Source organism: Neophocaena asiaeorientalis, unplaced genomic scaffold (genome assembly GCF_003031525.2).
Source record: "Neophocaena asiaeorientalis asiaeorientalis breed wild unplaced genomic scaffold, Neophocaena_asiaeorientalis_V1.1 scaffold182, whole genome shotgun sequence".
Classification (NCBI taxonomy): domain Eukaryota; kingdom Metazoa; phylum Chordata; class Mammalia; order Artiodactyla; family Phocoenidae; genus Neophocaena; species Neophocaena asiaeorientalis.
Window position 1 is genome coordinate 3,862,187 of NW_020174648.1, and position 17,374 is coordinate 3,879,560.

The following is a 17,374-nucleotide window of genomic DNA, read 5'->3' on the forward strand; positions in this document are numbered from 1 at the left end:
TATATTTATTGGTAGGATTAAATAAAATGATAATGGTAGTTCACCATTCACTGTGTTTGGCACACGGTATAGACTTTACCAATGGTAGTTATTATTTCTCTTCTATTGTGCCGATACTATAGGAATAAGACTGTGTGTGTAGAATTGCATAATGAGGCAAGAATTCAGGGGAGGAATTAAGCATATGTAATGGGATTGCTATAGGAGCTGAGAAATGCTTTTGTAGTGGTATGTAGCCTCTGAAATCTTTGCAAAGCTAACCGTCAGCTCTGTAGGATTGTCACCTCTCCCAATACAGACACTGTGCCATTGGAGGTTCTACTGTGAAAGAAAACCCTGGCAGGGTTTCTGAATACTTGACTAGACCCTGCCACAGCAGACCTCATGGCAATCATAATGATAAAGTTGGACCTCTGTTTGTGGGACAAAAATATGGTCAAGGCCTGCACCTATGTGAAGGGCCTTCTACCTGTCCCCTCGCAGGCATCTCCTGGATTATGCAGCCTTTAAAGGTTCATCTCACTTTTTAGCTGGGGAGGAAAAAAGACCTTAAAAAAAAAAAAAAAGACCTGGTTCAGAGAGTGATATTGATGAATATGTGTCCAAATCAGGGAAATCTTGACATCTTGACACTCTCTCCGTTTTATTCCCAACTTTTTTCATCTGAAGTCATTGGAATTTCCACAGGTCATTGGAATCCCCACAGGGATCCTGCACAATGTCTGCCCTCAGTTGGTTTTCATTTGCTCAGTGCCAGCTGCTGCCCACAGAGCTGTTAGGTCTCTGAGACCTCCTCTCTTCCCCTTGGGCTGGGCTACCTGACGTTTGGGGAGCTGGGAGGAAGAGGGTTTAACAACTCCATTATGTTCAGAGAGAAAGAGGGTTAAAGTCTAATGGTCATTAGCATATACCGTGCCAGCTGCCTCTTCTGTTACTTGTTCAATAATTCCCTTAACGCTTGGTCCTAATGGAGCAGATTATTGTTATTATTTTACTTCATTGAGATCACCTACTGCATAAAAACAAAGAGGAAAGGGGGAAAATAACGTGGCCAAGAATAGGCATGGAGCATTATCCAGCTGGAGATATTTATTTATTGGCTTCATGCTTGGCTTGTGAAGTTCTGAAGGGCTGGTGCACATGGTCCGTGGAGGGAGCCTGTCTCACGCGGCTCTGCCCATGGGTTGCTGAGACAGCGACCTGGCGTGCTTTTGCTTCCGTGTGGACCCGTTTATCTCCCAGCCTGCCTGTCATGCACAATGTACACATTTGTGCACGTGTGTGCACCCACATACCCACACGATGGGTCACACGTGGGGCCAGCCTCTTAACATAGCACTGATTGCGGTCCCATCCATAATGTCTGACTAAGCAGCAGCATCTCTCAGAAATTTTCTAAGTCTACATCTAGAGGGAGTGGAGGACCTCAGCTTTGCCTCTGTTGCCTGATTCCTCACGGCTCTCTCACTCTGCAACAATCTAGGCCAGTCTTTGGAATTAGGGGATCCAGTAGGGTAGCCTTGGGCCCGGAAAAGCCGCCGTGGCAAGCTGCTTCTGTCACCCTGCTTCGTCCAGCTCCACTCGACCTCAGCCTTCTCATTAAGGCAAACGGCAGGTTCCCCAAGGTACTAGTGATCAGAGAGCTCTGAGCTCCTTATGCACAAATGTACTCCCTTGCTTTTACTTTGGGACAGCAAAGTCAAGCCTCAGAGGTAAGAAAAATCCCAAGAACTAAAAAAGCAGCTCTATAAAAAGAACCTGAAAGAGGACAACTTGAAATAGCCCAGGCTGGCTCCAGCATGCTAGACTCTAGCCACTTTCCCTGCAGAGCTTCAGGCTCTCATTAGCTGAAACTCCTGAAGCCTCACAGAGAAGTTGAAGACAAACTTCCCAGATTAAAGAAGAAAGACAATGATCAAACCTAACAGAATCAAAACTTTTAGACCTGGGAAAATAAAAAAAAAAAAAATTAAAAGCTATAAAGTAGAGTTTCCTCTTGAGAAGAACTTCATGCTCATAGCCTCCTTGGGTTGGGAGGGCCCTCTGATGTCAAACTGCCTAACGTAGGGAGCTCTTGATCTTAGAGTTTTTCTCTTGCTTGTATATGGAAGGTTGCCTGGTCCCTATCTTTAGCCCCCAAATGGCATTTTAATGAGAGATCTTGTGGGGACATCCTGTGTCTTCCCTATGCTTTGGATATTTGGACTTAGAAGGGTGGGGATGGGGTTCTGAAGCATCTCATGGCAGCAGGCTCCAGTGAGAGGCTAACCAGGCAGGGCAGGTCTGTCCCCTGCCAGTGGGATGTGCAATCCACGTCAGAAGCCCCAGAGGAATGTTGAAGCCTCTTAATCAGCATGGTGGCCTGTGGCAACTGGAAAGCATTTCCACACGATTAAAGACTTCAGCAAACCCCCAAGGGGAGGTAGTGTTCCTAATAATTTATAAATTGCACCCACTACTTAATAGGCTTAACCTGTAGCTTTTGTCTTCCATCTGGGAAGGAGACGGGCAGAGGATAATGGATTTCTATTCACCAGCCACCACAGAAAAGAGAATTTGCCAGAAGAGCAAACCAAGGGGCTTTCCCTTCTAGTTTAGGGACTCCTGGCAGTAAAAGGATCCTCAAGGTCAAGAATGTGTTAATACAATTTCAATGACATCTTCTGATTTCCGAGGCCTATTGTGCCTTTGGGGGAAGCGGGTGGGTCTGCTTATGAGGGCTGCATTGGCTAAGCTGGAGTTGATAGCCTGCCTCTGAAGGATCAGGTCCTTGGTCTGTAGTTGCTGGCATTACTGGGCAAGCAGAGCTCACAAATATTTTTTCCATAATTAGTTTACCAGTTGAGAGCTGTTTCCAGTTTGACAGGTATCAGTGTTATAATCAGGAAGTTTCCAATTTGGAAGAGTCAGTGCATTTCTTTTAATCACTTCATTTGATAGATGAAGGCCTGGGGTAGGTTCACAGAGGCTGTGCAACTTGCACAGAGCTGTTCCGGTTAGCTCTGCTATTTTATGGGTGACCTACATGCTATTAGAAACTTACTACAGTTTTCCACGGGGCTCAGAGAAACGTAGGATTGGATGGGACCTTGAAAATCATCTATTCACCTCATCCATTCCCTACCCCTGGGATATTTGGATCTAGATTAGAAAGTGAGCAGCATTGCCATATGGGCTTACACAGTTTTTCTCCTCTTGGTCTGCCTTCTTTGAAAGCTGGAGAGAGATAGAAATGATCACTGTCATATGTGAGACAGGGCATTTGCCCTAGACCTTTGGGCTTTGTTATTGGGGAAAAATAGGTGACAGGCCACCAAACTCGTGTGTTTTATTCTTAGTTTTTAACCACCATTTAATTCCTTTAGGAATAGAATTTGAATTCAGTGTGTCCAGTGCCTTGAGGGATAATTAATTATGTCTCAGATTCACTCTTCTGGTTACTCCTAGGGCAGAGCTAAGCTTTGAAATGTGAGTTGATTGATTGTCTGCAGCCACTTGACAGATGGTAGCCGGAAACATAATCTCAGCTTTTCCGCTTCTCTGCCAAGGGTTCGCAAAACCCAGGTGACTCCCTAAACTTTGGTGAAATTTGATAAATCTGGATTCTTTTTGTTGGGATTTACCGATCATATGGCACTGATTTGGGATAATGGAAGGGTTTTACTGGCCCCTGACGTTATAGGTTATACCTAGAGTGTAACCTCCAGTCCAAATATCTTTACCTATCACAGTTTCTTCTGTTATAAGAAAAGTTATGGCAGGCTATTTCCAGTCCTTGTGATCTGTTTTTATCTTCCTTTTGTGCCTATGTTTACCTTTACAAACCAAATTATAGAGATTATTTTCTCTAACTCAAAGGTAAACCCCATGAGATCAGGACCTATTCCTTTATTATTCATTGCAGTATCTGCATAACAGTGACCGTAAGAAAAATGCCTCTCTAAAGTGAGTAAATATCTGTTGAATGATTGAGTCATGAATCGAATGGATGAGTCACGTAAGCAACTGACATATAAGCTTTGCTTGCAGGCACACAGATGATGTCCATATTGAAAGATACTCAAAGTTGACCTCCCCTTCTTCCCTTCCTCCCTCCCTTCCTCTTTTCCTCCCCCGCTCCCGCCCTCCCTCCTTTCCTCCCTCCCTTCTTTCCACCCTTCCTTCCACAGTTATTGAACACTTAACTTCATGGAAGGCACTATTAGGATTGACCCTGGAACTTAGCATCCTCTGCTCTCATGAAGTCTATAATCTAGTAGATGAGATGAACAAGTAAATCAGAGATAAAAGTACTTGTGGTTAGTTATGTGGAAGGGTTCTATGGGTGGTTCAGTGATATAGGGAAGAATTGGCTGAGGTTATGTCACTGAACTGACTTCAAAGGACAAGTAAGGGTTAGCTAAGGGAGTGAGGAATGACCCAGACCCAGGATGAATACGCAGGTCAGATAATGAGACAGTCTTGTGGTTGGCCTGCATGACTGGGATGAGCATAAAAGGGAAATCTGCCTAGAACTTTCTATCCCTGAACAATCACCATCAGTGCTATATAAAACATTGTTACATAAATATTACAAAATCTGCAAATTATCTGACAAACCTCATACTACTCTCTCAGGTAAGTGCCCAAAATGTCAGTTTCATGAGAAAATAAAAGCTGATTTCATTTGTTTGATCTCTGTTAAAGCCAGCAGAAATGATTTATTGATTTTTTTAAAGAAAAAAATATTTTTAAATCCCACTTTTTGCAAGCATCTTATTAATAGATGTGGAGATTTCATATACCCCAAACATACTTGTAGATACAAAAATTTTAACAGTTTTGAGGAAAATCAATAGAATAATCAGAAAACTCATGAAAAGATGAATAAAGAGCAAAAAATTACATATCTTACTGTCAGTGTTATTTTTTTAATGTTCAAAGTTTGCATTTTGTTACTTCTCACTTGGGTCCAGATGTACCTTAATGGGTTTTCTGTTTGTTTTGTTTTGCCATAAAAATTCAAGTTAGCACATAAATGAAGCACATACTCTGAACACAGCTAGGGTAATGCAGAAGCTCAAAGCAAGGTGTAGGTGTAGGAAGAACTCCTGTGCACTTCTGTAAAGCCTGGGAGATCACACTGCCCACTGCGTTTGTCAGTATGCTCACGTTCACATGCCAGGTGGAAGTCTATTTGAATGGGGCTGAATGCTTAGAGGAAGTTTGTTCCTCCCAACAAACTTTCTTTTCTTTTTTTTTTATTAAATATAGTTGGTTTACAATGTTGTGTTAGTTTCAGGTGTAGTAAAGAGATTCAGTTGAGTATATATTATTTCAGATTCTCTCCCATTATAGGTTATTATAAGATATTGAATATAGTTCCCTATGCTATACAGTAGGACCTTGTTGTTTATCTGTTTTATATATAGTAGTTTGTATCTGCTAATCCCAAACTCTTAACTTATCACTCCCCCCACTTTCCCCTTTGGTAACTATAAGTTTACCAACAATTTTTCTTTTGTCAGACAAGAACTCGCCTTGCTCTTTTTCACTTGATTATTAGGAAGCTCCTAGCCCTTCTTGGCCTAGGCTTTCTTTCCATTCATCTGCCACCTCTTGGTTTCATTAGGTTATTTGAAAGAAAAATCCTAGAGCCTCTGTGAGCTTCACTGGAACTGCTTAAAATCTCCAATGGAAGTAGAAGGGTTAAAAATAATGGTAACATCAAAGAACGGTGGTTTATCACAGGAATGCAAAAGCAATCGAATTTGAGCACTGGATTTGAGTCCTCACCATAGACGGAACATTATCAAAGTCGCTCCACCCATGCCTTTTCCCAGTATAGTGGAGGCCCTATACATAAAGTTCTCCTACCTACTCCCTCCTCACTGGATAGAGCAGGTAAGCAGTCCAGAGGTATCTGTGTATAGTGATTTTACAAATTATTATTACAACATATTATTATTATTAAATAATATTACAAATTAATATCATATAACTTATGTATATTATTATTTCGATAGTAGTCCACAACTAGTAAGTCGTAACAAAGTGCTGTGACATCCGCCATCATTTTGGGTTATAGATGTAGAGAGACTATTCCACGGTTTGAGCGCCTGAGAATGTTTTTTCATATGCATGTGCTGTTTCACCTGATGGCTGGAGCTCATTATTGGTAACTGATTATTAAAAAACTGAGATTATCTGGAGTCAGTGACTCTAAGCAGAGGGAATGTTTTGCTAAAGCAATAAGAGCTGCTAAATGAACTGGCTTAGCCAAAAACTTGTATTCTAGCTCCCTATGAGTTGTTATTTTTTAAAAAAATTAGCATAAAATATTGCTAATTGAGTGTCTACGCCCCTACATGGTAAAGGGGACTTTAGATGAACCTAACAAGACAGTACCCTGAAAAGAGCAGTGGAAGAGGATCTGGGTGTAGAACCGGTTCCACACTGTCTAGTTTTGTAGTTTCTCTGGGCCTTCATTTCTTCAGAAGAGGAGGGGTTGAGTCTAAAGATTTTCACTGGATCTCACAGTTGAGAGGGAACACAGATTTCTCTGTCGAAATTCAACTAAACTGAGAGTCTAATGGTATCCTCCAGGCATGTAGTGGTGTGTGAGGCACAGTCTTATTTTAGCACAGAGACCTTGAAATGCATCTGCTGTCTTTGCCCTGCCTACTAACCTTGAGTAGGACGCTTGAGTGGCTGCTTGGTGCAAGGTCCTTTGTTTACGATAGTGTCTCTTTGTCAGCTAGATGTGCACTTTGAGTAGTTTCTCTTTTTCCTTCGAAAGGTGAGGACGGATTCAGGTGGAATTACCCATATTCTCCTACTCTATCCTTTTAAAATTCATGAGATAGATGCCAGGGTGTATATGTCTCCAGTGAGCGAAGCTCACTCGGGGTGACTGCAGCCTAGTAGTTAAGAAGGTAGGCTCTGGAGTGGGAGTCATTTTGGCCCCATTCCAGTCCTAGGATTCATTTGCTGTGTGACCTTGGACAAGTTATTCGGCCTCTGTGCCCTAGCCTTTTCAAATGTGAAATGGGGAAATAGTTGACCCTACCTCTCAGAGTGTAGAGCATTTGGGGCAAATGTCTGATACAAAGTAAAAGCCCCATTAACAGACCACTGTCGTTGCTTTATTCCTGTGTAATAAGGGGCATGGACCTATGGCCTGGATCTTATCACAACCCCCTTGTGAGCAACTGAAAGGAGAATCAGAAAGGAAGAGTGGAAGGGGCGCCTGAAGACCTCTCTGTGAGCAGGAAGGATGGTGCTTAAACCATTCCCGGGAGATGGATGTTTATGCTCCCCTTACGGCTCTTTAGGGAATAAAATTACCTCGAGCTTTCACTTGCCTAATTCAATGTCTGACATCTTCCCTGGCTCGGGAAGTTATTCTTTCTGTGCGGCTTAATTACCTATTTTTGCAGTTTCAGTTTGGGATGAAGGAAAGTTAGTGGGTCTGACTCTGAGATAAAGGGTCTGCCGAAAAACCACTGGGTTGGACTCAAGCACTCATTCTCAGCAAACGGGTGCAGGGCTCAGGTCTGCCCTGTTGAGGTGCCCCAGGGACTCTCTGTGCACATCTGCAGGGCGGCCAGGAGGGAGGGACCATGGACGGCAGGGGCGGCACTTATCAGGGACCTAGAATGCTTGGCTCTGGACTCCCACCCCCACTGTAACCTGAGCAGCTTCATATTCATGCTTTCTCTGTACTTGCTTGAGAGATTTCACCAAGAGAAAGGGTTATGCAGATAAAAGAAAAATTTGAAAACCTGGAGGCCAGTGTATGTCTCCGAAAAGCCACCCGACATGACAGGTCACTTGACAGCTGACTCAGTTACTTCTTGTCTCGGCTCCTCTGAGCTGCCTGTTGGAAAGCAGCAGCATCCTGTGTGTGAGTGCGTGCGCACGTGCTCACAGTGATGGTGGGAGGGGGAGGATAAATGGGAAAATTTACAGGGAGCGGAACTTTATAAATCTAAGATATAATTATTATGAGACTGGAAAAAGCCCCCTCTAATATAGTCAGGGGAATCATCTCGACCCAGCCTTGTGTGGGCGAGCCCCTGGGAATTAATAGAGGGTTTTCACCTCTAGCCTATATGATGGGGTGACGGTGATTGTAGCCCAAGGTTGAGAGCAGAACCATTTGGTACATGCCCACCTAAAGAAATAGGTTCCGAGAGGTATTGACCAAGATAAAGGGAGTGAATACAGACTGTGCAGGGGAAGATTGATGCCCACTGAGTGCTGTGCAGCAATGGGCTTGTAAGCCCTTCCCTCCAAACACTGCCCTGGGCACACGTTAAGGCGAGGCATTCAGCCTCGCTGAGCACTGCATCCTCGTCTCTGACGGGCAGCTTAGTTGTGTTCAAGCTTTTAAGTAATGGCCTCAGAGGATGGCCTTGGAGCACCAGAAGGTTCAGAAGGAAACTCTGCTGCCAGCCTGAGTCCAGGACAACATGGGTCTCAGTCCCTTCTCTTGAGCTTAGCAAGCATGGGAACATCACTCAGGACTGTGTGAGTGGGAGAAGGCTGTCTCCTAAAGCAGCAGTAACCCCAGAAGTCATGTTCAAATGATGAGATTTCTCTGCACACTTGGTTGTAAGTTCTTGATGGATGTAAACTTCTCTTCGGATGGGTCTCTGGTTTTCTCCTGCTCGGGCAATTACTCTGATGGAGACATTTAAGGTTAGGCTGACAGCCTCGACTCCCCGTGATACAGTCTATTAGATGTGTTACATAGTTACCTAACTTAGTACTTGCACCGCCCTGTGAGGGTAAGTGGTATCTTTTCCATTATACAGATGAGGAATCTGTGGTATCTTCTCTCTTATACAGAATCTGAGGTCTCGAATTTATGGGACTTGCTGATGGTTGGTGGAGGCAGAGTTAGAATCTATATATGATTGATTTTAAGATATGAAAGAGGAAGAAACCAGATGCCATCCCACTGCTAAAAATTGGCCTGAAACCAGCTTTACATATAGCAGATCTGCCTTAAAAAACCCTCTGTCTTATTTCTGCAGCTGAAATTACACACACACACACACAATCACAAAGACTTCTTTCTTCTTCAAATTGTTTGCTAAGCCAGAAGCAACCGTGGATCACTTGAAATGATGCACTAATCATCCCAGTTCCATTTTTCTTTCACCCTGATCACCGATCACAGCAGACTGTCCCTTTACTGCTGAGTGACACTTGCTATAAGCACTTACTGCACCTCAGTGAATGAATGAATTAATGGGTGAGTGATGGATGGTAACAGCGGGAGGGGCGAGGCCCCTTGGGGGGATGAGCTCACCCATCTTCCTGCGTCCACCTGCCGTCCTCTCTTCCTAGGGTGGCATGATAGCGCTGCTGCTGTCCATCTTGTGCCTCGTGATGATCCTGTACACTCGCCGGCGCTGGTGCAAGCGCCGCCGGGTCCCCCAGCCCCAGAAGAGTGCCAGCGCTGAGGCTGCCAATGAGATTCACTACATTCCTTCTGTGCTGATCGGCGGGCACGGGCGGGAGAGTCTGCGCAATGCCCGCGTGCAGGGCCACAACTCCAGCGGCACCCTGAGCATCCGGGAGACACCCATCCTGGATGGCTACGAGTACGACATCACTGACCTGCGCCACCACCTGCAGAGGGAGTGCATGAACGGAGGGGAGGACTTCGCCAGCCAGGTTACCCGCACCCTCGACTCCCTGCAGGGCTGCAACGAGAAGGCAGGGATGGACCTCACGCCAGGTGGGTGCCTCGGTCCTTGTCTCAGGGCACTAGAGAGTGGGTAGGGAACAGCTGTTTTCTAATTTCATGGCTGGTTGTCATGCATAATGGGATGTGCCAGTGCCCTTTCCCAGGTGGGCAAGAAGCGTAAGCATTTTCCTGAGATGATGGGAGCCGTTTTCTAATATACGAAATCAGAAGAACAAGGGTAACTTGGATCCCTCTCCACTTCCGCTTTGCACTGGAAGTAGAGGTACTTTTACATCCAACAGAAGAGTGGGTTAGAGGCTTTTTCATATATAATGAGCAATCCTCGGGAAAACAGGGATGTAGCAGAAAAGATCAGCGTGTGTGTGTGACATTTTTGTATATGGTATGTTTGTGTGGGCAATTTTCCATTGAAGTGGAGGGGACAGAGGTATCTTTCTTTTCTATGACTCCTGACACTTTGGCCTGGGGTGTTTTAGTTGTGTTGTCTTGCCCATACCTCTGTGGTCTTTACAAGGGATGTACTTCTTCAAAGAAAATAAAGGAATATGATCAAACTGTTTGACCTCAGATGCTTTGTGCATCTATGAGACACTGGGTGGAAGAGACTTGGATCTAATGTGGCTGAACAAGACCAGAGTCGGTAAAATGCAGAGAGGAAATGACTGTACTTTTCATTTATAGCCTATCTCTCATACTTCTATAAATAACAACTATCTGTAGATAAAACCCCAAGACAATGATCCTTCAAGGAACTGCCCGATTATCTTTGAAGAAGACATTTTTGAAACTGGATATTGCTTAAGATATGTGGACTTTCTGTGGGGCTTGAAATCACATCATAGAGGTTTCCATTCTGCTTGTTATCTAGAGAAGATCCTATGACTAGGCATGTCTTAATAAGGTTTAAAGTCTAGACATTCCTTGAGACTAGGGGATGTGTCTTCAATATCTCGTGTATTCCATAGCACCTGCCATAGTGCTAAGCCCACCAAGTAGCCATATGATTAGAGACTCAGGGAGCAGGCAGATAGCACAAATATGTGAGAGAGCTGGATGTCAACAACAGGGAACGGAGCAGACTGGGATGAAAGAGAGGGGGCAGGTTCCGCCTGAATGCGCTCAAATTCAAATTTCTGTGAAACTCTGTGCTGACCAAAGGAAAGAAATCTGCAGTCTGTATCTCACCGAACGGCCACACGTGGTGACCCTATCAATACGGAATTGGTTGAATTGGATTTCCTTTCTTCACCCCTTCTCTCATAACTCTGTAGTCCCCTAGAAATCAAAAAGAAGCATTTCAGTCTCTGCCAGTCTCTCACTTTAAAGCTTTCATATTTAAGTTTCTGTGAAACCCCATGTACTTGGTTCATGCAGATTTCCTTGCTCTCACTTTCTTTGGCCTTTTAAAGTTTCTGCCTTGGCCTTTCCTTATACAGGAAGCGACAATGCCAAGCTGTCGCTGATGAACAAGTATAAAGATAACATCATTGCTACCAGCCCCGTGGACTCCAACCACCAGCAGGCCACTCTGCTTTCTCACACCTCCAGTAGCCAGAGAAAGAGGATCAACAACAAAGCAAGAGGTACCCACGTCTGGTGTTGGGGCTTGAAGGTGGCTTCCTTAATACCAGCAGAGGCAGGGCCGTTAATATCCTTGACCCCCCCACTCTCAGGCATCGCTAGAGGGGCTGTGTTTGGTCGCAGTCTTTCTACAGGCCTGTTGTGTGTTACTTAACCAACAAATTTAAATGTATACACACCTTTTGACCAAGTAATTTTAGCAATGAGAATTTATCCTTAGTAAATAATAATTGAACAAGTATGCAAAGATGTGTGTAAAAGGCTGTTCATCCCAACACTGTTTAAAAGAGCAAAAAATTGGAAGTAGCTTAAATGTCCATCAATGGGGAATGGCTTAACTACCTGCACATCTGTCTCCCGTCCAGTGGCTTAAGATGATACTATAGATCTATATTTGTTCATATGGAAAGTTGCCCACCCATCTATTCAATGGGGAAAAATGAGGTTATAAAATAGAAGGTACAGCAGAATGCCATTTTTGAGGGGAACTTAAAAAACCTTTATCTGCCTCTGTATCAGGAAAAAGACGGAGAGGGTATTCATCAAATGTTAACAGAGTCTTTCTCTGACTTGGAGGATTTAGAGGATCTCAGCGTTGTTCCTTTTAAACATGTGGGGGTCCTTTGTTTATTCTTTTCTCTCTTCTTCACATTGAATATCTATTAATCCTAGAACCAGTTAAAAAATACAATATAGACATTAAGACATACAGACATATGCCCCTTAGGACATAATTCCAGCCTCTATCAACCAGAATCATGACGTGTAATGAGGGAAATTTCCCTTTCTTCCTTTTCCACGTACCGTCCACGGTGGTCCTCTCCGGCAGGTGGCTCTCCTCGGTAGGAGCATGGGCTGGGTGGATGTAGGGCTCTAGTGATGGCTGTCATATCAAGGTCTCCTTCTCCAATAAATCTGTGTATCAGGAAGCTCCAGTCCCTGTGGCTATTCCTCCCAGACTGTCAGTCACCCTGCTCGTGTTTTCCCCTTGAACTTGCCCAATGATTTGGTGTCATGAAGACAAAACTGAAGACACTTGTTTTTGCCCTTGTGTTTTCATTACAGCTGGTTCCGCCTTCCTGAACCCTGAAGGGGATTCTAGCACAGAGGCAGAAAATGACCCCCAGCTGACCTTTTACACTGACCCCTCGCGGAGCCGAAGGCGCAGTAGAGGTAGGAAGGATAGAGGGGCAAAGTGGGGTGAGAGGGGCCATGGGGCGGGGAAGGCAGGGAGCTACAGAGGTGCTGGGTCAGGGAGGGGGCTCTGTGGACCAAAGCCAGTGTCCGCAGGAAGAATTCTTGGACCAAACTTGGTGTTTCCTCCTAAGGAAGAAAGAAGAGCCTAGAGTGGAAAATTTCAGAGAATCATCTGTCCCAGATAATGGCACTCTCAAACAAGTTTCCAAGTTGTTTGAAAGGCTATTTCTTGGTCAGAAGACTCTCGATTCCTTCTGGAAGCCTCGGGAGTCATATTTTGCTGTTTAGACACAGGAAATAAAGTTGATAAAGTGTGTTATACGTGAAAAAATGGACAGTATATTTACCCTCGCTTACCCAGCCATCCTGGGATTGAGTGAGGCAGAGCTTGGGGGGTGGGGTAGTTGAGGAACGATCTGTGGCCTGAAAAACATGTGTAGTGGATTTTGACCTTTAATCCCCTGCCCAGCAGAATCACAGGACTCCCAGGGCCCAAGTCCCCTCCCTTCTCCTAGCAGGGCCCAGGTTGGTTTGTTCATTCTTCTCAGTGTTGATAGAGTTGTCCTTTCACGCAGCCACGGTCTGTGACTCTCCACCCTGATGTTCAGTGGCTTCAGGCATGGCTGTTGCAGCTGTGGCTACCGGTGCCTGTGACTTTGTGGTCTCACCATCGTTACTGAGGGAGGTCTGTGTTCAGGCACCAAAAAAGCTTCAGCATTTACTTGCTGTGTGATACTGGATAAAGACAACTTCTCTTAGCCTCAGTTTCCTCACATATTAAATGGGTTAACAATACCTCACGCATAGGGCTTAATTATACTAAAATGTGCCTTTTTGGTGACTGGCAAGGCACTATGAGATCTCTATTGTGTTGCTGTTAGAACTCTCCACAGTGCAGCCTTGGGTTTCTACAGCACTTCATCTTAAAGAATTTTAGACAGGGGCCCCTCGAGATACAATGGAGGATATTTGAGTGATGTCATCTTGTGTGATAGTCAATAACATTTTCCCCAGCCAATAATCAACCAGTGCCGCCCCCAAAAGACACCTACCTTTTGGCTCTCTCCCACCTCCATCTGAGTTCTTGACATACTGAGGAATTCTTCCCAGAGATTAAAGGAAGCCATGTTAATTCCTCAGTTCCAGTTCTGCAGGCTGTGAGTTCTGTCCAGTTCTTCCAGTTCTGAGAGCACTCAGTACAGAAGTTCTTCCCACCACTTTTCTCAAGAGATCAGTGGGGCTCTGGGTTGCCTAATGTCTGGTGCCCCAGTATCCCTGAGGTGACTCTTGATGCTCATTACATATTTATATACAGCAGAGAGTCGTCCTAGGCCCATCCACCCTAGGCCACAGCAAAGCAGGGTGGGTTCTGCTTTAATAAAATCCCGTGTAAGAAAATCTATAGTAATGAATTAGAATGAGTTCCTTTGCAACATAAAATTGTTACTTTTAAATACCAAGTTCTCCTCGTGCATCAACTGTTTATTGCTTTTAACTAGACTGTAAGCTTCTTACGGATGGGCATGTCTAATTTATTTTCCCAAAGTGCCTAGTGAGGGATTTTGCCTATAATAGATGCTTGCCAGTGTTTGTTGAATTGAACTGGATACATCAGTCAGGCCAGCAGGAAATTTTATAACCCACCTGTCATGGGTCAGGCTTTGTGATCAGTAGTAGAAACATGAAAACATGGCACAGTGATAAGACTTAATTTAATAATATAAATAAAGTAAAATGAGTACTCAGAAGAGAGAACAGTTAATTCTACCTGGCAGCGAAAGGAGGCAAAAAGGGAGAAAATAATTAGACTTGGATTATATACAATGCATAGAATTTCTTGAAAGAGGAAAATCTAGGGGAAGGGCATTTCAGTAGAGGAAAAAAGCAGATACAAAGCCTTGAAGGCACAAAAGAACATGGCATTTTCAAGCAAGTAAAAGGAGTTCAATGTGGTAGTTGTAATCCAGGATTTGAATATGTAGGCACACAGGGATAGGAGGGATGGGGCTGGATAACAGGCTAGAGGACCAGTGCACGCACGATGTTAATGGGTTTGCACTTGGTTCTGTAGGTCAAAGGGGACCACTGGAAATTTTGAAGTCAGGTAGAGATTCTGGATGATGGGTTGATGATGCAGAAGGACCAGAGAGACAAGAGGCAGAGCAGCAAGTCATTTTGCCATCACAGGAGAGCAAGTGCCTGTAAACAGTGACTACACTGTGTGAGAAGGGCTGTAACAGCAGGGTGCACAAGGGCGGGAGGAACAGCAAGGAATGAGTGAGAATCGGTTCTTGAAGGTTTCAGGGAAGTGTTTACAAGGAGATATTGTTTGAGCTGAGACTTGAAGAGTAGGTGTATAGCAGGCTGACAAGGTGACAAAATGGCATTCTGTGGAGGAGGAAATAGTATGTGCAGAGTCACAGGGACATAAACAATAATTGTCTAGTCAGAGAGCAGGAAATAGTTTACTAGAATAAAGCTTCTGGGGCAGCCTGTGGTCTGCTTCGGAAATAAGGCTGGAAGATCAGGAGATCTTCCTTGACTGAAGGACTTAGACCTGACACTTCAGTTGGAGTCATTGAGGGTTTTTTAAAGAGCAAAGCCCTGGTCTGCTCTGCTTCGTGAACGATCCCTCTAAGGCAGCGTGGAGGATAGGTGAGAGCAGGGGAAGTTGAGGCAGGGAGACTGGGTGGATGGCTGTTGCCGTAGTCCAGGGGTGAGATGATAGACCAAGGTAGGGATGCAGAGGATGGAGCAAGAGAAATTTGGGGCACAAAATGAAAAAAGATTTAATGGCATTGGTGGGGGGTGGGGGTGACTTATGAAAAAGAGGGAAGAGATAGACATGATGGCATATGGGGGCTTGAGGAACCAAGTAGAAGGCAGTGCCATTCGCTGGGCAGTGGAAATGGTAGGGGGAGCAGGGTTGGAAGGAGGCTGAAGAGCCCAGTTTTGGATATCGCATTTGAGTGCCTGAGGGCCGTTTGGGTGGCGGATCTGGGCGCTGCTCAGGCCTGGTATGGGCTGGAGGAAGAAATGTGTAAGTGTGGGAAATAGACTCCGTGTTGAAAGGGTACTAACATGAATAGAAAATCTCCAGGTAGCAAGGGACAGGGGATCCAGAGGCCACCTGCCACCCTGCAATCACTCCCTCCCAGCTATTGCCAACACACCCACTCAGGGGACCTGCTCCCAGAAAAGATGTGTGCAGCCATAGACCACATCTTTTCCCGTGTTCCTGAGAACGGCAATTGCAAAGACTCCACTGGACCCAGAGATTGAATAGTGAATTGTCTAGGGGCTGTAGCCTCACTGGATCTGTGTGTTGATTCCAGCTCCCCTCCTTAGTAGCTGCTTGACCCTGGACGTGCCCTATAGCCTCCCTAACGCACGGTTTCTGTGGGAGCTGCCTCATCATGCTCTCATCGTTAAATGATATGCCCAGGTGTGAGACACTTAAGACACCTGATATGTCAGGTGTAAGGTGCCTGACAGGTAATTACACTTACTCATAAGTGTTAACTCACTATAAGGTTAATCTCTTTGAGACTTATTTTCCTTATCTGTAAAGTGGGTAGTTACTGTACAGACTCAGATTTATTGTAAGGAAGCAAATATTTAAAATAGTGTATGTAAAACACTTAGCACGTTGTCAGCCATAATAGATGCCTTTCATTGCTATCAATAATAAATATTAACACAGACTGTAAGAAAATTCCAAAGTATTCATACATTTTGTCAGCAGCTTGCTTTGCTTTCTTGCTTTCCCACATCTGTTCTGTTTCCATGTGAAAGGTCCCTCTTCTTACTACCATTTTATCCTTTCCACCAAAACCAAACAAACACCCCCAAAACCTCCCTTCTTAGCCCTGTCCCCAGCTACTTGGAAGTGTTTCTTATCCCTCAGCTTTCATATTTTCTCCATAAACTTCCATTTATAACCTTACCCCAAGGACTGCAGGACTGGGGAGAGCCTTCTGGTGTGACAATATCTTCTACTTGTATAGAGCAGACGTTCCTTGTTTTCCTCCTTCCAAGCCCTGGACTCTCACCCACAGAGTAGGTGAGAGGTATTTTGAACCCCAGGAGTGGAGAAGCTGGTTGGTGAGAGCGCCCTCTGTGGAAAGCCATGGGAAGTGCAGGGAGTTCCAGCGTAGGGTAAAAGCATTCCCACCACCCTTGAGCAAGATGTTGGAGCCCTGCCAGGCGAGTAGAGGGGGACAGTGCCCTCCTTTATGATTTCTCTTGTGACCTGGACCAGGAGGCATGCAGAAGACTTGCTCACAGCTGACCATTGTTGACTCTGAGGACCACCAGTGGCCCAGTCCCCTCTGACACCAGGCGATGACATGGTGTTCCATGAGGGTGAAAGCCACTGAGCTCACGCACTAGACACATTTCCCACCTGGGCTGGGTTTGCCAGCTGCCTCCCCTGTTTTCCAGGTTGGGCAGCAAAAGGCCGAGATGGCCCTTCACTACCAAGATTTTTCCCATCAAGTGTCTTGCTTTTGCCTTATTTTCAGTGGGCTCTCCCCGAAGTCCTGTGAATAAGACCACCTTGACATTGATCAGCATCACCAGCTGCGTGATCGGTCTTGTGTGTTCCTCTCACGTCAGCTGCCCTCTCGTTGTCAAAATCACCCTGCACGTCCCCGAGCACCTGATCGCTGATGGTAAGTCCACCTCTGAGGATGCCACCTCTGCCCCTCCCCCGAGAAGAATGTTTCAGGGTGGGCAGGGAAAATATAGACAAGCCAGGGAGCCCTGTTACCTATTAGTGAGGAAAAAATAAACCTGGATAAGAAAGACTTAGGACAAAGTTAGATCGTCCACTGATGAAATCAGAAAGCAGGTTAAAAAAAAAAAAAAAAAAAAAAAAACACCCCCCCTTTTTCT

The 17,374-nt window shown here is 44.9% G+C and overlaps 1 protein-coding gene across 1 annotated transcript in view; it reads left to right on the forward strand.

Annotated features, from left to right (window-relative positions):
* The window catches only part of ASTN1 (astrotactin 1), a 323,825-nt gene that overhangs the window by 139,938 nt on the left and 166,513 nt on the right, over positions 1–17,374 (forward strand). The window contains exons 3-6 of the mRNA XM_024758832.1: positions 9,337–9,730; positions 11,137–11,283; positions 12,347–12,454; positions 17,002–17,151. Of these exons, the coding sequence (XP_024614600.1) occupies positions 9,337–9,730; positions 11,137–11,283; positions 12,347–12,454; positions 17,002–17,151 (799 nt within the window). The remainder of the gene's footprint in view (positions 1–9,336; positions 9,731–11,136; positions 11,284–12,346; positions 12,455–17,001; positions 17,152–17,374) is intronic.